The 24,741-nt window shown below is 39.2% G+C and overlaps 1 protein-coding gene across 1 annotated transcript in view; it reads left to right on the top strand.

Annotated features, from left to right (window-relative positions):
• The window catches only part of LOC108723059 (zinc finger protein 808), a 35,291-nt gene extending 13,533 nt beyond the window's left edge, over positions 1 to 21,758 (top strand). The window contains exons 6-8 of the mRNA XM_018448530.1: positions 12,987 to 13,178; positions 17,128 to 17,305; positions 21,530 to 21,758. Of these exons, the coding sequence (XP_018304032.1) occupies positions 12,987 to 13,178; positions 17,128 to 17,305; positions 21,530 to 21,748 (589 nt within the window). The 3' untranslated portion in view covers positions 21,749 to 21,758. The remainder of the gene's footprint in view (positions 1 to 12,986; positions 13,179 to 17,127; positions 17,306 to 21,529) is intronic.
• The last annotated feature ends 2,983 nt before the right edge of the window (positions 21,759 to 24,741 follow it).

Below are 24,741 nucleotides of genomic sequence, written 5' to 3'. Positions count from 1 at the left end.
TCCCAAAAACAGTAATGCCAGCCCGCTTGCGTGCACTCCATATCATTTTATAGCCCTCCGCTAGGTTTTCTACTCTTCCCTTTTTTTTTATCCTTTCCTCTTCAGCCTCCTCTTTTCGTACGTGTTCGTACATTTATCCATGGTCGGCTGAAACGCCGCCAAGCCACAAGCGTCGTAACGCCGCCAGCTTTCCTCGCGCATCCAAATTTTTCGGCCACCGCTGCGACATTTCGTCCCGGAATCCACACTTGCGGATGGTTACGAAACATGGCTTACCGTCGGAAAAGGAATTCTTCCTTCATAAGAATGCCACATTGTGTGGAAGAGTTAAATATACACTAAATTGTATAAATATATATTACAGAATGCAAGGAGCATATCTGTAAATACAAAATCAAATTCACATTGTTTAATAATTTATAAAAGTATCTTTTTGTAGTATATATAAGATTTTTGTTATTAAAATACATATATTCTTTTAAAAGTATCATTAATGCGCTATGATAATTTATGAAAATAATTATATTGTAAAAGTAATCATACGTCTATCTTATAATAATGGTGTATGTAATTATCACAAGGATATTATTAAAATTTTTATCACAAATTTCCCATCTATATCGTCGCGCCAACTTTAAAGAAATGGATTGTCAAAGTGTTACATTGAAAATAAAAAATTAAAATGATACACACCGTGAACTTTGAAAGTGCGCAAACAAAAATACAGACAAGTATTAACCACAAACATATATTAAATTGGTAGCCGTCATCGATAGCCTCGAGGACGAAGATCGCGGGGGCTGGATCGGGATTCAACTTTCACGAAGGCGATCCTCCTTTCGGAGCGAGGTGGCGGGAAACGTCAACGTATATCGTACTTAAGGTGCTCCTCTGTTCCAGAGATTCCTCCTTTTCCGCCGACGAAATTAGCGGGGGACATGTTTATTGTAAATGAATCCTCTACTTCGCTGAGGCGGTTCGTGGAGGACTGCTACGTGTCCCAGGGACACAGTAGCGGACAAGGAGAGAGAGAGAGAGAGAGAGAGAGAGAGAAAGAGACAGAGAGAGAGACAGGATAAGGGTTGTTCGGAGGGTGGTCGCGTTCGCGAGCGCGCGCTCGCCGCTCCGATTTATGCGCCCGTTACCGAGCCCTCTGGCGCAATTAAGCTCGCGTTATAATATTGTTGTTTATTCTGAGCCCCGACTGCGAAGCGTTAACCACCCCTACGTTTCATCCTCTCGCGTCCCGCCTGCGTCTCTGGCTAGGCCACCCGCGCAACCCCCTAATCTTCCTGACGCGGCAAGGCGGGAGAGAGAGAGAGAGAGAGAGAGAGAGAGAGAGAGAGAGAGAGAGAAGGAGAGAAAGAGAAAGAAAGATACTCTCTCGCCTCGACTTTCAGCATCAGCGCGCCAATGCCTGGGCAGCTAACCAACCGCTCCCCCGGGGTATCGCCAGGAAACGAAGTTCCGTTTTGTTTGTTTCCGGCCGGTGCCGTCTTTGATTGGGAGACCCGCGTTAATTCCGAGTTATTCCGACGCGCGGTCACGTGTGCGCTAATGAAACCTACTTTCACGTGGGGAATAGCATGCGCGGCGCGGACGACACGAGCTTATTGTGATTTGTGATTGCGCCCGATTAAAGGATCGTTACCGTATTCTCTGCGACGTAGGGAATTTCCCGAGACATTTTTGCAGATAGTTACGATTACATTTGTACAGCCAGCATATTCTTGAGTTAAAAACGATAATTTAATTATCTAATCATTCATGACTGTTGATTCTGAAAAAATAATTATAAATATCAGATGTGAAATTATAAATATAATCAATTTTTGAAATGGATTGACGATATGATCTCTGATTTTTATTTATCTATGTAAAGTGAAAAAAATATTAATTATGCTTATATGATAAGATATACCATATAGTGCATTTTGGTGAAAACGGAATTTCTGATTATCATAATTGGACTCGATATTGTAGCTGAAACGTTTGATAGACTTCTAGCGAATTCAGTTAGACGTACTGGTATTCAACTCACTTTATTGTTACTCCGCACTGGTGCACATGCCATCGTATTCAAATTGACATAAAGATATGTATCTAATGTAATTATGGAAACGGATTAAAAAAAAGACCGCCTGATCCTTAATATAATTCTTAATAAACATTATTGTGCTGTTTGATAAAATGTGTATTTTATCATTTAAAATTTGCATCTTACTTTTACATTCACATTAAGTTAGTATACAACAGTTTTAATACGCATCAATGTGTACTACTGAATTTGCTGTAAACTGAGGACTTGGTTAGTATTTTTGATTGGACCTATGAAACTTCCAGTTATATTCATTAGACATTCTTTTTTACTGAAGAACATCTAATGAATATAATGTAATACTGACATTATTAAATAAATTTTATATTATTATAAAAAAAATTTTGATATATTTAACAAGAAGGAATTAATCATATTTATTTGGTAATTTTTAAAAGAATTTTGATTCGTTTATTTTCCATCAGGGATATTGAATAAATCTACCAGATTTCCAATTATACAATCAGATTTTTTTCCAATATAGAGATCGATAATTGATCGCGTGATCCATACTGCGAACTGAATCGTTTCCAGTTTTATTTTATTGTGTGAAATGAACGTACACATATATAAATACAATTTTAGTAACACTCGTGAATCATTGATTAAACCGGTTTTGCGATGGCAGCGATGGTGACGAAATCAGCATGCTGGATAAATTCTCGGTAGAAAATAAGTTTACATCAAGATTTCGATATCTGCGATTTTTTTAAAAAGTCAAACAGGCTCGTAGTAGTATAATTATATGTAAATATCTCTCAAATTTCACGGTCAAGTTTAAAGATGCGCTTAAAGCAAAGAAGAAATAAAGATTTAATATAAAAGCCAGACAGAGTAGCATATTTTGAGAATCATTTATTGCGCATAATACATACGTTACCTGACATTTATTATCTACAAAAAAAAATGTATAGCATATACATCTATACTTTGTTATATGGTATATAAACGTATATTATGGAGGAAAGTAATCTTTTCGTAAGATTTTATATTTGACACTTAAAGCTTTTCCTTATCTCTCATGTCTTAAGACATCAGAAAGAAACATTGTCGCGGTCGCTGTCGCTGGGTCTCGAAAGAAAGAGATGCCGAAGTTCAGGGCCTCGTGGAGCGTCACTTGAGATGCAATTAACGAAGAGAGTCGTCCGGGTCGTTTGATTCGACTATAAAGGACGACAACGGCGAAGAGAAGAAGAAGAATAAGAAGAAGAAAAAGATACCAAAGAGGAGGCGGAGGCCGAGGAGGAGGAGAAGGAGAAGGCGAGACGACGGACGATGCACGAAACGTAAATACTTGGACCTGGCCGAGCACTCTCGACCTGCTAAGGTGGGTGGAATCGACGATTCCAGCCAGGACGATGGCTGAGGTGGGATCGTGATGGGCCGTGATGGCGGTGTGGTCGTGCAACGATGCCGAAGAGGAGGCCGGGCCGGAGTGAACCGAAGGTGATGCATGGCCGACGGTTCCTACGGCGGGGCCGCGCAGACGAAGAAATAAAGAATAAGAAGAATATCTGCTTCGCCGGGTCCAGAGCCGGCCCCCTGGAGCAAACGCTGTCATAACTCAATCCCACCTTCGTCCGCTCGTACGTCCGTACGTCCGTCCTGCACCGGTGCAGGTTGCACCTGCATTTGTCTCTCTCCTCTGCCGTCATCTTTCCCCTTCTTCCCTCCCCCCACGATCCCCTCTGTCGTATCTCACGTATCTCCCTTCTCGTCGAGGGCTGATCTTGATCATGGCGAAGTACGAGCTCGACGTGGAGCCATCGGGATCTTGCCTCCTTGCTCATTAGATTCCATCGATGCTTTTTTTTCCTCGGCTTTCTCGTTACAGAGAGTGAACGGAGGGGTATTATAATACGTTGCACGCGAATTACGACCGCGAGTATACGCGTGACTTCTCTCTCTCTCTCTCTCTCTCTCTCTCTCTCTCTCTCTCTCTCTCCCTCTCTCCCGCTCTCTTTCTCTCTCTCTTTCATTTTTATTATCATATTTTTATCGTATTTTATATTTTTGTTAATCTTCATTCGATAATGGCATCATCAAGTTGATTCCTCTCTGATAATGATAATAACCTACATTCGCTCTCATATTTGACTTTTATTATTTCATATTTTTGAGGGATACATATTGTAATTTCAGAATTTAAATAATATTCCAGAATATTTTGTGATTCATCTTGTTTATAGACCATATACATACGGAAATGAATCATATATAATTCTCATTCTTCTGCTGAAGAGAGCAAAAGTGCAAATCCTCCTTTCTACTTCTTTACTGTCAACGGGAGAACAATGGAATTTGATTAAAAAAGATTGGCATAAAATTTAATATGCTAAAAAATAAATATTGAATATAACGATTAAAAGGCTGATTCACAATTACGTCATCTGCTCTCTGAATTACGATCAGCCGATATTCATAGAAAGTTGAGGGATCAGAAATACAATAGCCCGAATTATATATCACAAAAATGTGTCCTATTGAGAACGCGTGTGTACATTTCCGAGGATTCGGAACACTAATCAGCCTCGTCTGTTCGCAAGATCTTGGATTTATACCTCGTCAGTCGAGTTTCGTTCGGCGATCCCCGGGCTCGGCGGAATTGCAGACGAGGCCGAGGGCGAAGCACGGGGAAAAAACGCGTGATGGCGCGGGCCCGTTCTAAACGCGAAGATACGTCAGTGACACACGAATCGAAGTCGAACAATACGGCGAAGTCATGTATAAATCATCCGCGGTAATAAAGATCCACTTGTCGTGGCCGGATATTTATGAATCGCCCTCGGTTCTCCGCGCGCCAAGAAGAGAATCACCTTTTAGCTCTCGCGTCGGTCCGGATGAACGATCGTCCGATTTCGAGATAATCGAAGAGGTCAGGGGCGGAGGGGACTAGGGCGCGGACTTAGCGGCCAAGAGAAGACGCAGAGAGGCAGAAAGGTAGGACGGGCAAGAAGAAGAAGAAGAAGAAGAGGGGAAGGGCCGCAAGGGGGCGGGTGAGGAAAAAGAGGGGCCTAGGAAGGAGAAGAAGAAGTCGACTCGGTCGTTGTGTAGAGGCCGCAGACCGACAGACCGAGCGAAGGACCGCGAGGCCATAAATACCTCAGCGCGTTCAGCCAATTAAAACAAATCATTTTAATGCGCAACCTTTTTAATTAATGCCCGTGCTCGCTCGCTCCCATCCGCTTCCCTCCTCCGCGCGCGTAGTACACGATCGCTTCGTAGCCGTGGCTCTCTGCCATTCCCATCCCAGAGCGATCGGGAGAGCTATATTAACTTATACGTCACTATATCCCGCCTGACTGTATCTTTCCTCGCGCAGCATATGCCCGCGTTTACTATAGCCCCGACCGAGCAGTTCCGATCAAAGGCGAGCCAATCTAGTGCTGCTGCTATACTTAGCTACTTGATTTTAATTACACGAATTTTCGCTTTGGCATTACGAGCCGCGCAGCGTTTTCTTCTTTTCCGTTTGCTCTTCATTTTCATCTCTCTATTTCTCTCTCTCTCTCTCTCTCTCTCTCTCTCTCTCTCTCTCTCTCTATCTATCTATCTATCTATCTATCTATCTATCTATCTATCTATCTATCTATCTATCAATCTCTCTTTCCCGCTTCCCTTCACTTTTCGTACTTTTTTCCATCTTGTACCGATCAGTCCCTCCATCGACGAAATTTATATTTATTGGCTATATGTACTAGAGACGGAAGCAACAACTCCGCCATCTATCTGGATCATCTGGATAAAAGAACGTCGGGATTTTTATGTTCTCCGATCTGCTGACTCAAGGACGGGGCCGTTAAACGCTCTCGTATGGTGATTAACGCTTTCCTGTTTAATTACATGTTTCCAGATCAGTGATTCGCCGACCGGTGCGGCGCGGTCTCATTATTCATAATTTTCCGGAGGAATCGAGTATGATGCTAATATCGCTATTACTTTGAACAAGAAGCTGAAGTTTATTTGTGAGTTGTATGATGTAGTCGCCTCCAGCTTTGAAAATTAAAAAGGAAAACGCGGTGGGTCGCGTAGACAGAAACGCATCTATATCAGATTAAGCTGAAGTATTAAGCTGAAGGCTGTCTTCTTTATATAAGATTCAACGTAGATTACACCTATAATACAGAGAAACAAGAAATAACTTGACGCAAGTATTGGAAGGGGGAGGGGAAGAATTTATTATATATCCTTTAAAATTTATATGTTGTTATAATACTGAAACAATAAAATATAAAGATACAATATCTACATATATATATATATATATATATACATACCTATATATATATACTCTCTAAAAGTGAATCAGTGACTCCAGTGCTACACTTATAACTGATATAATCATCAACGAATATTTACTGTTCTTCAGTAATAATACACTGATTCACTTTAGAGAGTCAGATACCATATCTAAATATTTATTGAATTATTCTTTATGCTGTTGATTACCATGTCTATTTGAAATCAATTTTCTTTCAAAATATTTCAAAAATATGAAAAAATACTTCCCATTTTTTATAATTAACAATTAAAAACAAATGTCGAATTTATGTTTTACTGCTATTTCACATAAACTTTTTTCTTTCTATTATAATTGCGAAAAGATAGAAATATTTTTCGGATACATTTATCAACTCTTTAAACTATTTTTAACTCAATACGTTGCGTAAAATAAAAATTGATAGTTTTATCTTCTTATTTTTGAACAACTTTATCAAAAAATTATAAGCGTTCACTTTCAAACAGAAACATAAATAATATTCTAAAAAATTAGTTGTCTTCAGGCTCCAGATAGTTATCGTTCGTCCCTGCGTAGACCTTGTATAAGGTACCGTGCGGATGCCGACGAGCAAAGATCTTAATCGCCTTATGAGGTTCCGCGATCATAAAGCTGAATTACCGACATAGACGAAGATTGTAAAATTATTGCCGTTTATTCGAAACCGTAAATGTTACGCGGGTTTTTTTGTACGGGGCATCATAGTTACTTATGTGCCCTCGGCGAATGGTTGCAACGAACGTATATATATTAGATTTGTTCAAGTTAATTTCTGATATGAGATGATAAACCGGTTACACGGCTCGTGTAATTAGGAAGGGAAGCTCGTCGGCTCGTTGAATTCCTTGCGAATGATGCGCGATGATTCGATGTTGCGGAATTATCGGATTTTGACAAATAATGTGAATATGCCAACCTGATCGACAAATTTAAATAGATATACATTTAACAAAAAAAAATAGGGAATCTTTCAAAACGTTAAAAATTTCATAATTTTTAGATCGCCAAAAATTAATAATAACTATGATTGAAAAGTATATCAAAGTAATAAAAGATACGCATTTACAAGTAATGAAAAGCCAAATAATAAACATAAGCGCAAAATAAAAAGAATTTAATAGAAGGGAGCTAAAAGATTTTTATTTGACAATGAAATTAAATCGTTCTACAGAGTATTGTTTATCTGGATTTATTCGACAGTACGTCCATAAATCAATCGATGCTATTAGCCTGCACTTCAAAGAAAGACAACGAAAACGATCTCGTATACGTCGTGTCGATTTGCTACACGCGGCTACAAAATGCCGATCAACGAGCGCGTGAGATAAAGTGAAACCTTAGCTTCGCCCGTCGTCACTTTTACTGCCGCAGGACCTGGGCGGAATAAAAAGCGTTAAAAACTCGCGCAGGGTGCTATAAAGTCGTCAGGCCGTTAACGGCCGTAGCGCTCGATCCTCCGAAGGGATCGCGTGACCCTGAAGTAGGAGGCGGCGGCGGTTCGCGAGGCCGCCGTCCGGAAATCGCGACCGCCTCCCACAAGACGAGTTTCTCTCAAGTTCCTCGTGCGGGGAAACGTTCCCGCGCATCATCGGTGCTCGGCCGTTTACGCTGACGTGGATATAATGGCGATCACTCGGCGATACGAATTAGACTTTTAGATGGCGGTCGGTCCTAGACCGCCGCCGGCGACGGTTCGGTACGTATTTCACGAGATGACGGCGGACGTCGTGCTAAATCATCCGTCGGTGACCGCATCCGCTTGCCCAATCGAGCGACCGAGAAGCTCCCCTTAACGACCTCTTGTCACGCCTGCGACATTCTTGGCTGAAAAACAGAGATAGACCTGGCATTCTCTCCTTCTCTTTCTTCTTTTACTCTTGCTCCTGCCTCTCCTCCTCTTCACTCTCTCGTCTGGCGCTGATGTTAATATTGTTTTATCAGCAGGATCGCACTCTCACCAGGCTTTGCGCGCGTAGAATTTTTTAACGATTTCTCATAATTCGCTAGGTGTATCGAACGAGATCGGTCCTTGTGGATTGCGGACTTTTTAGATTTAGACCTATACAACACAACTCGCAACAACATTATTGTAACGTTTGCAATGTTATTGCAATATTGTTAAAATGTTGTTGGAACGTTATAGGCTTTAGACTTTTATTTATTGTGTATTACATATTATTTATTATTTATTAAATTATTTGTTAATTATTTATTAATTATTTATTATTGTTAATTTTAGTAATTTTTAATACTCCGTTTTATATTAAAAATATAAATGCATAGTAAATTCTAAGTACGCTTTTTATCAACGAAAGATACTCTATGTAACATTTAAGTATCAAGAATAAAGCATCTTTCTTACATCACTGGCTGCAAACTCGCTCGATGGAATCGATAGCGCGTCAATTAAGCCAGGAATGAGTTTTTTTTCTCGTGTTTGGCTGGTATGCCAAGTAGGATTCTACGTATTCAGCGTATCTCCTTGCAAGAGTTTGCTTTATTACGACAGGAATTTAATTTCTCAAGACGCCACGGTGCAATGTGAGAAAATACAACTTTACGCGCAGCTGTCACTTTTATCGCCGACTTCAATCCGGCGGAAAAGTCATGTCTTCGGATATACACGACTATCATAACTCACTGCAATTACGACATTCATGAAGCGGGCCTTGAACCGATTCACTGCATAGGAAACTCCGATACAGTCACGCCTGTCATTAATTTCTATCAAGGAAACGGCAAGTAATCTCTTTGATTTTATTGTAACGAGGATTTTATTATTTCCGTGGTGAATGTGATGCGCTGTGAACAAGGAACGACCGCTTCCATGGTTAACTAAATTATGTATCTTTCTTACGAGCGCCGCACGCGAAATGAAACGTCCATCAACATTCTCGCTTGATAGTTCAGGTGCTACAAACGAATATACTAATTGGCGGTGTTCGAATTCGCAATTAAATTTAATTTTAAACTTGCATTTATAATTAGATATATCTGATATGTACAAGAAAAATCACTAATTTCCCATTCGCCATTTTGCATTACTTTGCAATTTTTGATCGAAACTTTTACTTGGAAATTATCATGCATAGTGTATCTTAGATCTGTGCTCAAATAAATTGTTAAAGCCGAAGATTTTTTTACATTTTATTTATACTGCCAATTGAAATATCATAATAATAAATATGATCACACCTCCCAGATAAAATACGGACGATAAGAGGGGCTGGGATTCTTATGATAAAATATGCAATGGAGAATCAAAATATCCTTATAATCAGAGGAGCCGAAAACGCTTAATCCATCGGACATAAACTCCCAAACATTATGGTGCCAAACAGCTTAGCGTTGGAAAGGATTTAACATTTCCGCAGAGCATATTTTAAGGAATCTTCACACGAGCGAGGAAATGTGAGATTTTATCCACCCAGCTTTATCGTAAATTTGTTTACCTGAACTACAATATTATATATATGTATATACATATATGTGTGTGTGTATATATATATATATATATATACAAATGGTCGATTGTTAATCCTTGTATTACTTAATTTTTATCGTTTTGAATATCATTCGAATCATCATTGACTCTACAAATAATTCTTACGCCTTTAACTTAAATTTATTTCTCTGCTGCGCCTGTGAAGTGAATTCGACAAAATAAAAGAGAAAACTTGTAAATTCTGTTGCATGTACATTATGACCATATTTCGCGTCTTCATTATTTTTGAGTCGAAATTCCGCTATCTTAGTTATTTCCGTTATAAAGGATTTATTCAATTATGTGTACTAATTCTGCATATAAAACTTGTATGTCACTTTCATAGTTGCTACTATGTTTTTCCTCTGGTAATGAGTACAGTAATGTCAGTAATACGTCACAGCGAACGGAAGCTGCAAGGCATCCTTGGACCGTACGCGCGACATCTTCGAAGAAATCCGAAATCTGATATGATGAAATAAGATCACATGTCTGTGTGACCCTTATCTTTATCCTGCTGTCGCTCCTGATCTACACGCAGCGAAACGCATAAGCGCACATAAGAGCGTAGCAGTGGATACCTGTTTCCGCGCAGAAGCATCCCTGGATCCAAGACAGGCGCGGCTCACGCGACTACCTGGCTCGCAGGTGCAAGCCTGCGGACGCATCCGCAGGCCCGTGCGAGGGCGTGTATATCCCTGACATTGTAAAACTCGGCGTTACACTTGCGTAGCCGATTGGATAGGCTGGCTCCCTCCAGGACAGCCCAGATTCTTTGACGGCATCTTCCTCTCTCCTCTCCGATCATCTTATCTCCGTGATCCTCTCTCTTTCTCTCTCTCTCTCTCTCTATTTCTCACTTTCTTTCTAGTTTTCTTTTGAGTTTCTTAATTTTGAGTAGCTTCGAGTTTTTCTTGATATCATCGAACTACAATATCAAAAAAATCCGTATTCTTCGACCTGCATCACGTGTTTCTTCCGGCCGCATTTAGAGATCCTATAACAATCTGGCTACGAGAAATTTTGTTAAAATTATGTGAAAGAGAATGATATATTGTATATATATATATATATAATTTCAGAAAAATTGAGTAAAAAAGTTATTGTAAATTTTAAAATTAATTTTTAAAATTACTTGTAAATTTTTATTCTCTAAGATATAAAAATTTAAATATGGACAACTACGGACTACGTTTAGATAGTCATCTGTGAGTATAAGTGAGTATAAATGAGCGCTCAGCAACGATCCATGGACAAGTGACTATTTAAACATAACCTATAATTGGCCATATTTAAACTTTTATTTTAGACAAGCTATGTACCATTATATTTTCATAATTTGTTTCGTTTTCTGGGGGGCGTACGTTGTAACAGCAGTTTTACTGGTGCCTCACCATTTGTAAACTTATTAAACTTGGCATACTATGACTGTAATTCTTTAAAAACACAATAAATTAAATTAAATTAAAATTAAATTTTCTAACTTATACTATTTTACTCAATAAATTAATTAAAGTTATAAGAGAGTATCCTCTTTCGTAAGGTTATAGGCGTATTCTCTCTCGATAAAATCGCTCGTGGTCAGACTCAGTTATAGGATCTCTAGCCGCGTCGAGATCCATCAACGGATGTCTCAGACGATGAAGAATATTATCAGAGATATATACGGAAAAATGGCGCTACATTCGGAAATTTGCTACAGATTTTGATAATGTCGATGAACGCGTTAGATTTCTGCAAAGATGCATGCCGGTCTTCGTCCGGTGTGGCTTTCCCTTTTTCTCGGTCCTTTGCAGAACTCGTGTTACGATCAAGATACATTAAATCATTATAAATTACGCTGTATATTAATAGCTATATAATTCTAAATATCTCCGTATATTGAAATAAGGAAATTATCCTGCTGCTATCGGATTCCTTATCAGAAAGTATACATGAAGCTTTTTTTCTGTAAAAAATGATAAGTTAACTTTCTCGAAGTTTATTACATAGGATACGGTAATAATTTACATTAATAACATGCATTAGATTTAAAGTTCGTCAAGTGGTCAAGCAGATTGACGCACATGTGTGTACCGTCGCGATCGCGAGCCGGCCGTTGATTAAAAGTACCGCCACGTGTTTATCGCATTTACGAGCTCGCCTGGCTCTCGGTTTCCGCTAATTCAAGTTGCTCTCGAACGCGGGGAGCGGAATGTTCGTTTCCATCTAATTATAAAGCAGCCGTATTGCACTCGTATCTCACTTGCGGTTAAAGGATGGGGAATTCCGCGCACGGCGGGCGAGGCACGCGGCAAACGTGTACAGAACCTAGAGATCCGGCCTCAATACGTCTTGTTGACTCACTTAGCGCAACACGGCAAGTTCACTAACCGTATAGATCGTCACCTCCTGGCAGGAACTATTTAAAGTGCGGTGCGCGCGCTGCGCTCCGCAATTCTCCTCTCCTCTCTCTTTTTCTCTCCGCTCTGCTCTGCATCGCCGGCGGCAGCGGGCTGATATAAGATGCAACAGCTGCGATCGGATCGTACGGCGTGCGAACCGACCGATGGTCCCTGTACCGAGCACACGCGCGACCATTGTGCTGTCTTATTACGGGTTGAATCTAACGAAAGCACGAAGGGGCGTTCTCTCGCCACCGCAAAATCATTATTCCTGACACGCTGCGACCGATAGGTATTTCAAAAATCGCGCAAATCTTCGGCGACACGTTTCCAGGACGTGTGGTGCGCACTTGGTGGACCCATTAACAAACAAAATTATCGTTAAAGTATATATAGGGATAGTTATTTTATGAAGAAATTATGACTCTAGGAGAACAAATAAACATAAAAAGCATAGAGATAGTAAATGATAGAAATGTATAAAAAATGCTGACAATATGAGATGAGATTTTTGAATGAGATCGCGTTTTTCTCGTGACTTTTTTTAATTTATACAAGTTTCCTTAACTGCAGACGTGTAATTTTAGACGTTTTTTTTTATCTATAATGTCATATATATAAATTTTTAATAAATAATGAGAACTTACATATTTGAAAAATATGTCCGATGTATGACATGAAGCTGTCGTGTAACTCGGGAAATACAGTATCTTCTACAGTAATGCATGTTATGTATTGTAGACATGCCCTTCGACAGCACATGCTGCGACACGCTGGTAAGAAGTACAAGTGTGGCCTTCCGGGTTGTCCAACGATTCTTCGTACTGCAACCGAGCTCAAGACCCATCGAAGGTTGGTCCATGACAACATTGAGAAGCAGTATTCATGCCCTGATTGCTCTTACGCGGCTAAAACGAAAACCCAATTGCGCAGGTAAGCGAGATACTGAATTTAAATTTATTGTTTACACTTTAGTTTATCTGAGTTCTATTGGATAGATTATATTGTTAGATTTAAAAGGCTGAAATAAATGAGCAAACCCGAGCAAATTTTTTGTAATTTACTTAATTTATTTATGTCATTTTGTTGCATGTTACGTGTTTTTCACGACATCATGTTTTATACGAGAACTTTTTTTTATTGTTTCAATAATTGTATTTGATTATTTAAATATTTTTGTCGGCTGGGAAGGCTTTGTTAAGCTGAAACGTTCCGCGCTTGTTTAATTTTATTAAATATACATATGTTTTATTAATTTGACGTCTGTTTTTGCTCGTTTATTTGGCCTTTTTTAACTTTCCATTTGTATTTTAATATCAGCCATTTTTTAAATTATACTGTGTTATTAAACGTTTTAAATGCGTATAAAAAGATACAGGTTTTTCCAAGGTAAGAAACGGATGATGCTATAAATTATAAATGGCCAAATATGCATTGAGAAAAAAAGTTTTGTGACTATAATTGCATAATAAAATAATTAGGAACATCAATTTTACAGTTATCACTGCTATGAGTCAGTAATAATAATAATATTTATAGTTCTATATACAAAAAAATATACAGTTGGGGTAAAAAATGATTACTATAATCGTGCCAACTATATATTTTTTGGTATGTAGAACTACAAATATAATTATTATTTATACTAACATTATAATAACTATGAAAATGGAGTTCCTAATCATAATTATTTTTCTATGTAATTATTATTATATAGATATCAAACATTTTTCTTTCAGTGTGTGGAAATTATGAGCATTAACGTGGTAGAGATATTCGATGTGCGCGTATGTATAATAACATTTTCATCGCCACGTGTCAAACGCAACGTCAATGGCTATAACAATTATTACGTCTAAATGTTACGGGCGTCCGATGTACTTGAATTCGTTAGCGATCTCAACTGAAATGGAGTAAGGTGAAGCAGCCTTCAGGATGCAAGGGTCTTTTTAACAATTCAGTCCGCGTACGATCCACATGGCTTCGTCTCGTACAGAGGGCTGGCAGCACGACTTCTCGGACTGCCGATATTATTGACATTAATTTTAATCGAGGTCCCCGTCGAGAACGACGCATTCCTGTGCCATTAATCGCGCGGCTCACGGCTCGCGTATGTATGATCGATGCCTTCGAGGAAGCGGAGAATTAATTGCGAGGACGCAAGTACTCGCGTCGCGCGCCGCCTCGCATAATAATTGCGAGGACGCGGACAGTGGAAAGAATCAATCTTCGCGGATTATTGATAGAGACAATGGGGAGGATATAATTTGAAGAGTAATTTATCGAAAATCCGATTACATCTCTGTGCGCGCGGCGCATGGCCTCGATACGACGGCAATTTTCGTACCGCCTTTTATCTCTACCTCCTAGATTTATTCTCCAGTTATTTTAAGGCACGGACGACGGGATCTGTATCTGAATTAATTCGCGACTCGATGATTCATTCAGACACCAAGTATTTTCATCCTATTCATTTTTACTATCTATCTATGCCGCATACGTACCGCGTACACACATAGAGACATTTTTAAAGACGTAAAATGCAGAGTAATTAAACAGAATAATTAAAATGAATATAAATGTCTCATAATTATAGCATCTTTATATTTAGCTTTCGTCACTCTAATCTTATCGAATCAAATTGATGCAAACGACATAGCACTTGATTGTTAATACAAAAAACAAATTTATGATTCATTCATTTTTTTGTTACTGCGTTAGCTTTTTGTTGAAAATATAAAAAAGACATTTTTTTTATTTTACATAAATTACGATGATTATGTGATGTGTTAATATTGGGATGGTCAATAATTTTCCTCTATTTTTTGGAAGGGGTGCCGCAGTTAAACATTTTTTAAAAGATGATGTTTTAAAGCGCGTTTAAAAAAACGATCGTGTCGCTCTTCTAGTAATGGTACGGAATCGAGAGAGAGAGAGAGAGAGAGAGAGAGAGAGGTGTGCGTATTTAAATTAAGCCTTATTAAGGCTATTGTGGCGCGGGAAGCGCTCCTAATAAATTTCTCCTCGTTTGACATTGCGTTTTTTTTCTTCACCCCACGAGAGACGGCTCTCAAGGAAATACGAATGTTGCGGATAGGGGAGAGGAAATCGAGAGAACGAACGAGAGGAGAAATAGCGCAGTGGCGAGAGAAAGATCGAGGTGGAGGACCGCGAAAGCGGAAGTTGCGTGCGGCAGCCGGTTAAGTGCGGGCAACCCGTTATGATCGTCCGCGCATGGCCGATGGTCACCGCGATATTTCATCTCGAATTGAGTACTTACTACGTGAGTCGAACTCAACGCAGCCGCAGAGTGTGTCGCGCGGACTCTCCTCCACCGACGCTCCTCTTCCGCGTATATTCTACGTCCACTCATATCGGTTCCCCCCTTTGTTCGTTTTCTCTCTCTCTCTCCCCCCCTCCCTCCCTCTCTCTTTCTCTCTCCCTCTCTCTTTCCGTCTCTCTTTCACCTTTCTCACCCCGTTCCTCCCTGTCGCCCATGAGCCCAACAGAGTAAATCACGCGGGATTTTAATTAAACGTGTCACGCATCTCGAACCTGATATACACGTAGCCGCGGCCAACGGCTCCCTCGTAATATCGCGCACGCATATCGCATCGTTCATAATCACCGGGCCGCGACTGCGACGATGAACTTCGCGAAGCACAGAAGAGGAGGAGGAGATGAAGGAGAGAACGATGTAGAGGACACACACTTCTGATACGATCTCTGCCCCTCTTTTACAACGAAAAAATATATATAATATTTCTGCATGCTGTCGCGCCCTGGATACATAAGATATCTTCGTTCCAGATGTCAGAGGAGAGAGAGTGAGGGGATGCGCGAGACTTGCAAAGCGTTGTGAAAGACTTAATAATTATAAAAGACATAATAAATAAATTAACACGATCCTGTTATTTTCGATACGTTTAATGTTCATTTCTATCAATGTATATGTAGATTAACTTAATCTCGGTTTAATTTATCCTTTTTCTATTGCTCAGAAAAAAACAAAAATAAACTAAAGCAAAATTGAAGTTAATCTACATTGATAGAAATGGACATAAATAAAGTATTTCATCTCAGTTTTCTACAATCCTCCTGTGCTAGAATTGAACTCGAATGTGTCATGCAAGAACTTTAATTATTGACATTCCGTTACTTTCTTTAATCATGCTACGAAACTCTCTTGCATGCTTGAGAGAATCGATATCGCGCTACAGGGGATATACATAGAGCATAAATCACTATTATGCGCTCAATTAGTCGTTAGTTACAATCGTTGATTTTAAAGTATGGCTGACAGATTTGCCGTTATAAATCGGCTGATCGCATGCGATGTTGATAATATTTCCGCTACTGGAAATATTGCAGAAGGTATTACTTCTGCCTCCTTGTTGCACGCTGTCTTCTTGATGACAAACTCGTACTTACTCCTCTTCGCGGCTATCGCGGTAACTACTTTATGTATGACACCGGTATGATGTCCCAGCAGATATATTTCCGAGATTAGATACTTGGTATCGACCTCACTTCGGCGTAGAAAGTTTATCTGGCGTTAATAGCTGCGTTGACCGGTATTAGCACTCGGGCGTTAATCAGACTTTCATAAAACGCTTCGATTGGCCCCAATAAATTTTGCCTCCGCACAATTCCAATGGGAATTTTCATTTAATGGCAATAATCGTGCATATCGGATACGTAAATCCGTATCATTATGCTTTAATTGCGTGCGTCACTGATTCAACATCGAGAGGATCTAATTAACGGAAGGAAAACGTATAACGATCGCTTCCATGAGAATCGTGTTCATCAGAAGATTTTACGATCGCCGATTATTGCTGACATTGCTCCGTTTTTAAATGATTGTATTCATTCTCCATAGGCACAGAATACGGCACGAAGATTCCGCGAACACCGAGAAGGTTCAAATCCATTCCTGCACTTATAAAGGCTGCAATTTTAAGACGAAACTCGGTTCGAATCTGCGGAGACACGTGCGACTGCATACAGGTGTCAAACCATACAAGTGTCGACATTGTTCCTACGCCAGTAATACTTTGGTAAGTTATTATTATCGCCGAATAAAACTATTTTTTATATAATAAAAAATTATAAAGGACCCTTGAAATTTAAATAATAAAGAACAGATTAAAGGTGACTGAAAGAATAATATACGATTTTTTGATAAATATAGCTATGAAGTAAATATATTTTTTACTAGAAATTTTTTGCACATTAATTACCTAGTCATTACTCTCAGCTTAATCTGTTATTTATTTTTTATATTATTGATGTAAGTTAAGTTTAAACTATTGAGCGAACAGAGAAGTACAAGCTTTATCTTATTTAGATTTATCTTAGTTTCTGTATCTTAAGACCAGATTTTTTAATGGCGTTATTTTTTAAAGATGAAGGTCATGAAACATTCGCATATTATGTACAACTAAAACCAGTAGCACCGCGTGTTATTTGTGCATTATGTGCGTGCATTTGTGTTCGAAAGACCTACCGCACGCACACGCACACGCGTTCTCGCAACACGATCGTCATCGGGATTCAAAGTCTTCGCTCGCCTTCATGTCGCGGTGGCGGCTCTCTCCCCGGTTGACTCGCACCCCGCGATTCCGACGCGGTCCAATTTTTGTCCTGCCGGTGCCGGGCTCCGTGGCGTAAATTAAGCAGAGTACAACCTTAACGTTTGGACTGCGCCGCCGCCTCTGCCGTCGCGCCGGCGAGGCGCGATAAGATAACGAGTTAATTGTGCCCACTGGATGCCCACACGCACGCACGGCCCAGTCATACCGCGCGGCCGGTATGCTAATGCCCTTTGATGCTTGAGTCGGGATGCGACTCGCATACGAGGTCTCCGTGTCTCTTTGATATAGCGACATAAACTCATTCCAGTGGTTCTCATTCGCGTTTGCCAACGCATCGATCGGTTATTCGTCCTCGGTCTGAAAAATGACTGAGTCTTACATGTTGATACATTTCTAATTTGTAAGTAGAAATCGAAGAATTAAAAATAATTCCTGCTTCGATGTTAACCAATAATTCTTTTTAGAAAGATTATTAAATTAATTCTCATTAAAAAAACCTCTTTTTTTCCAATACACAACACAACTTTGCATTTTTTATAAATAGCGTTATTATATTTTATAGTTTTAATTATTAAATTTTTAATTTTTCAGAAAAAAAATATTGATTTGAGATTAAGAAACTGATTGTTTCAAATATAAGCCAACGTATGATGTTTTTTAATTTTTCTTATTTTTTTTAAATTATTAAAACTTTTTAATTTATCTTATTCTTGATATTAAAAATAGAACGTTTAACGTCATTTTTTTAGCTTCTAGGCTAAGATTATAAACAGTTATTTTTTCGCAAAGCTATTTTGTTTATATTAGAATTCATTGTTAATAAATTACTATAATCAATATATTTATTATCCATAAATAAGCCTTTTTATAAAAATTTTTCTTGTACGAGTAGTTTTACATTCACTGTATATTGGATTAATTTCATGAGGCACTATATCTACGGGATGCAGTCGTCGTCTAATTAGCCACTTCAAAGCATCGTTAAATGGCCGACGACGTTCGCGCGACCAATGACAAAAGAACGTAATCCGTTGAAAATGATGTATCCCGATTGCGAGTAGTATCGAGCTTGACGATAGCTGTTTGCACGGTACTTTAATAAGGTAGGGACGCGTGCGAATAGCGCACTTAACGAGGAAACTCTCCCACATAGAGGATCGCGAAACTCACCTTGCATCTATGAGATTACACGTTTTCTTTTCTCTTCCTTCTCACTTCCCTCGGCGCTATGATTTACCTTGGTTAGCCTCTTTTTGTCGACCAACGCTTCTGCTCTCGCTTCGAAACCATCCCCCTAACCCTCGCCATCGACTCGCTACCGGCGGCACTTGGAAAACTTTCGTCGAGGGTGGTAAGTTTCCTCAAGCCGATACCAGTTAACATCGAATCCGACACTTACATTCTGCTTTTCACATCGGTCGCCGAGAGTTGTTGAAAAGTCGCATGTTTTATTTCATCACGATGGACTATGATCTGCAGTATATGAATATTAAAATAATAAATCGAATATCTCACGACAAGAATTAAAAATAATTTTATTATTTATGAGTTAATGATGAAGATTTGAAAGAAGGTAAAGATTTCGAATTATAAACGATGTAATTATGTTTATTTATGACATATGTATTTATATTAATTTTTGTTTCGCTGAACTAACTCATTAGATATTCCTGTTTTAATCGTTTACGTGGTAAATACAACGTATTTTTTTTGTAAGTTCAATTAATCTAATTTATTTGAATCTGCTTGAATATAGATACAATTTGTCACATGTAAGCTCTAATAAAATGAGATCTTTTTACGATTCGATATCTTGCGTCACCACGCGTGTGTTTTTCCTGCTTGCCTTTTCAAAGTGTACAGAGGAGACCGGGGCTAGTAGATTGTAGGGGTAAGTACACTAACCGAGTCTACGTTAAAAACAAAACACTCGAGACACGCGTAAAACGTGTCTAAACATGCAGCAGAGACTGCCGCATGTTCACTCAATCTCCTTGGGCTGCGTTCGAAAACACTATCCGAGTACCTTCGAGTATCATTTTATCCTTGCTTAACATTCGGTAAACAACAAGGACAAAATGATACTCAGAAGTACGAACGTAGCCCGTGGTATCTTGATGTAGACGTATCTCTATCAAAAGTTGTGACACATTTTCAAAAAATCATATACATAAATAAATATTTTTATACTTAAACTTTTTGTTTTGGAATTATAATTGGCCGTGTTTCTTTTTATCTTATAGAAAAGAACTAATATCGGCGATAGTGTAAAAAATGCGAAAAGTTTGAAGTATTCGTATGACTTGCATGAGGTGCAGATGTATCAAGTACTGCAAAAAGTTTTAGAGAGATACAGAAGATTAACTTTCTCGTTACACAATTTATTTTGAGTAGAATTAGAGAAACTTGTTTATTGTTTATCACTCGATAAATTCTGGCTTTAATACGTGGTGGTAGAAATGTTAGAACTTCAGATATTCAACTTCAGGCTCTTCGCCAAGTGTAATATATTAAAGAACAGAATACATTTCTTCTAATATCCTCTTACTTCTAACATCTTTCTCTAACATCTTCTTGCTGCTTCTGTGAGTACCCGAAAATTATTAGGCTCGTAAAATCACCATCCACTCTCGACGACGATCGTAAATACACACCGTACGTCTTTCCGTTTCAGACGGTCTATGATAGTGCAGTTTCTTGATACATAGAGGAGGAAGAGAAATTAAATTTGTGGCAATTCGAATCAATCGGCCCAACGAAATCGGCCTCATGCTAGATTTGCGTGACAACGCGCGTCCGCTTCGCCGATCCGCGCGACCGCCCACGGCGGTGTGAACGAGGCTTAATCTACACGCCCGTCACGGAGCGGTGCCCGCGGAAAGATTTACTTATGGGAAATTAAATTTGATGTTGCCGCGCGTTGCCATCAGCGGCTCGTATAAGCCCGCCTGGTAGGAAGATGTTTACGACTACGGCCGGCTACTTAGCCCGGAGAGGGTAAAGCGCCTTTAAACGCGCCAACGGCGTAACCAATGAAACGTGTGCGTCCGGTTTTGCAGCGAGCCGATTCCTCGCACACCAGTAAGGAGTATATCCACAGTGTGTATCCAGATGCATCCAACAAATGCGAACTCGATTCGAGACTCGACTTGGCGTGAGGCCCGCTCGATCGTGGTAAAAGATCCTTTTGCATGTACGTGCGCGCGCGTGCGTAAACTTCGAGCTTGAATCAGCTCGAATGAAATTTTAATAGCGACGCCCGAACGGCAGGTAGACTTGTTCGGTCGAGCTCGATGAGAATCAGAGAGCTGCGTAAACGATCGAACAACGTGCTCGTAAAACGTGCTCGATTCGTCTAATAAAAGCCGTTAGACTATGGGAATATCGATTATTGATTGGTTATTATTAATTATGCGACCGCTAAAAACTAAAAACAGTGAGATTTTTACCGATTATCAGCAGTCTCCGTTACGGGACATCTAGCCTACTTAATTCCCAAGTAGCACACAGCGATTACAAAGCGTTAAGAAAGTGCTAAAAAAGCGCATATAAGCGCTTATTTTTATCACTTTGCAAGTGCTGCTGTGCTACTTGGATTGATCTAATTAATTGTTTTTGATTTTTTAATTTTAAAAAGATCTGATTAATAGTTTTTGTTTAGATTATGGATAATTTTTATGTTCATAGGAAAATCTTCGGAAGCACATACTATCGACGAATCTACATCCGGGTAAAACAATCTACGAATGCGAATTTTGCAAAAAGGAAAAAGAAAAAAAGACGGTTCCATTCTGTACGAATTTTGCCAAAGAACTTCGTGCTCACCTGCTGGAAGCTCACATTGAAGACTTTCCTACACCAAATGATGCGAACAACTATACAAATAACATTTTTAAACCAAATTAATAAAGAAAAAAGCAAGGAAGAGACGTTTATTTACTTTTTGTGGCTTTATTAAATCAGCGATTTATATATAATGTACTGAATTAACATTAACATTACATATCTAATTGTAAACTTTCTTTGTGATTATAAATATACTTTCCTTATTAACTAGAATTCTTTCTTTGCCTGTAAGGAATGTATGAATCCTGATGGTCCTGGGATATTCTTCTAATTTTTGTTATGATTTGAAATAATTTTATGATATGAAATAATTTCACAGTTTTTGTTCTAAACCAGTGACGTGCAACTTTATTTAAGGATTATTTTCAGGGGATCATTTTTAGGTAAGTCTTTCGGGTTACATATATTTTACTTGTAATAAATAGAAAATGTAATTATATTATATCTTTGATTATGAATCGACGAACCGGAAAAAGTTCACAGATAGGCCGCAAGTTGCGCATCACTGTAAGTTAATTATATCAAGCTGTACTTATGCTATATATATAAGTTCAAGTTGCAATTTTTTATATAATTGAAAATTGTAAAACTTTTTCTAAAATTAATAATAAAAAAACTAGTAGGTTTGAAGAATCTATATGCCTTTAGGGTCACCAAAAATATATGTTTCTGTTAAAAAATCTTTGTTATAAGCATAAAAGACGAAGATCGCAATACTCCGTAAAAATTCCTTAACTTCATTGCGATACCATACAAATAATACGTATGACTCTGACTCTCTTTTAACGTTGATGATTATTAGGAGGTAACTCGAGAGATATACTATATGTCAATATATCTAGGTTTCTTCTAACTAGACATCGACGCATTGTATAGTTTGCGTCTTGGTTTTCTAATACGTCGGGATTTCTCGGAAAAGATGAGCACCGTCCTTCGCGGCCGCGTGAGCCGGCAGAATTGTACCAAGCCAGGAAGTAGTTAAAGTGATGTACGATCATGTGGCACGGTATGTAACTCGGACACGTATAGGATCGGATCTTTATGCTCGGCACACGACATTATGTTGCGCGGGACATTACGAGAGGATCCCGTCCACCTGCGTGGTGCAGCACGCGCGTGCTTCTATTGGGGTGTGAATGCGCATTTACAACGGTCAGCACAAGAATTTGAAGATAGTTGCACGATCCAACTTGTATGTTTTACGCAAGTATCGGCCAATTGTTGTATCGTTTATGGAAAATTTTTAGCAATGTATCACCCAAAAAAAAATATTCTGCCGATAAGCGGGGAATTCCTCTTAGCATTTCCTCTAAGCAAAAAATCTTACGTTAATCTTACATTAATCAGGTGCGTGTATTTATGACACGTATTTATCTATAAAAATGAGGACACATGAGCTACGATCAAAAATAGATTTCTCTATAGAAAATTCTCTTATAATAACTGGAATAATCTTTTGAAATAAAAGGATATACAAAATACTAGCGGCACGTTTATTTGTTAGAAGAAGTTTGTCATTTACCATAGTACGCGTGCATGTCAGTACATGCAAAACATTCTTCTAGTATTGAGAGGATTGCAATCTTAAATCCAGTACATTATGGTTATACGAAATTCCTTTACTTTGTAGAGTATCCTCTTGAGGTCATATATAAATGGAAAATCCTCTGACATTAACACGGAACCGCTAAATGGCAGAATATTTTTTTTGGGTGATGTAACCGTGTACATTAAGAAGTGAGTAAGAATTTTGCTGAAAAATCTAAAACTTTGCTGAATCTGAAAATAATTTTGTTGGACGTTCAGAATCATTTTATTGGAAACTCAAAAATGAGTAATGCTGCCAAAAATTTTGATATTTTTATAGCAACCAGTCTTATAACTATACAATTGTAATTATTTTCCACATAAACGTCACAACAGTTGGTCGAATTTGTTTATTTATTGCGTGCTCTTGCCCTTGCTGATTCTTTAAACTAAAAAAAATGACGTGCTCGGTTGTCGCGATTGTGGAGACTTATAACGATATAAATGTGAATACATCAGTTTGCATTCCGTATTTTCTTGCGACTGACTAGTTACCTCGATGTTTTCGTCGAAACAGGTTCGCGTAAGTTCATTTCGAAGATCTATTTTCGTCGTGATCGACCGTCATCTCGCTATCAAGAGGTCGCATTCCCGGCCCGAAGACGCCAACGAGTCCCTCGAGAAATGATGGCAATCCGAGAGACGCAGTGGACCACCTCGTAGATCGTCTTACAAGACGTGCGTTTTTCGTCTTTCGGGGACCGTTGATTGTGAGAAATGCATCGCGCTGTCGCGTGAGATAGGTGTCGTAAAGTATGCGACCCTCTCGAGCGATCCCGGAGACGAGAGGAGACTGGTGGCGCGGTGGTGAACGAGCGGGAGGACCGACCACGAGCATCGTAAGCGCGAAGGATAATTTATTGACTAATTAACGAGGATGTCCTTCATTACGGGTCGGTCGGCAGTCGTGGTCGCTTGCTCTCGCTCGGAACCGGCATTATTTGGCGCCCGAATATTTACGACCGCGTCCTCCTTCTAGACCGGCCCGATACCGCCCGCGAGCGAGCGAGAGAGACGCGCAGAAGCGCGCGGACCCATAACGATGCGTCCTGATCTTACGGCGATTCGGGGATCTGGAATTTCCTCCGTAACACCCGCCTAAGAGGATCCAATGGTAGGTATATCGACACGATCCTGAGACTCGCGGGCGTTACTTGGCGGACAAAGGGTCATGATTAAATCCTAAAGAGGCTGCTCTCGCGCTGCCGGTTCCTTCGCTGCCAAAAGGAGATTGTTAAGGTTGTCCGGTTTAATGAAAGCCAAAGGCTGAGCACGTCCTATTTCTAGAAAGATTTATGCGTCAATTGAAGAGAAAAACCAGCATTTCATTCTTTATATAAGAATCTTTTTTATAAATTCGCTGTCAGTGCGAAAGTCGAAAAAATAGTCTAACGGATATACGTTTAATGAATAATAATATGTGATAAAATAAATGATATAATAAACAATATAATCATATAATAAAT

Source organism: Mycetomoellerius zeteki, unplaced genomic scaffold (assembly GCF_001594055.1).
Source record: "Mycetomoellerius zeteki isolate Tzet28-1 unplaced genomic scaffold, Tzet1.0 scaffold222, whole genome shotgun sequence".
NCBI lineage: Eukaryota > Metazoa > Arthropoda > Insecta > Hymenoptera > Formicidae > Mycetomoellerius > Mycetomoellerius zeteki.
This window is presented reverse-complemented; position numbering and strand designations above follow the sequence as displayed.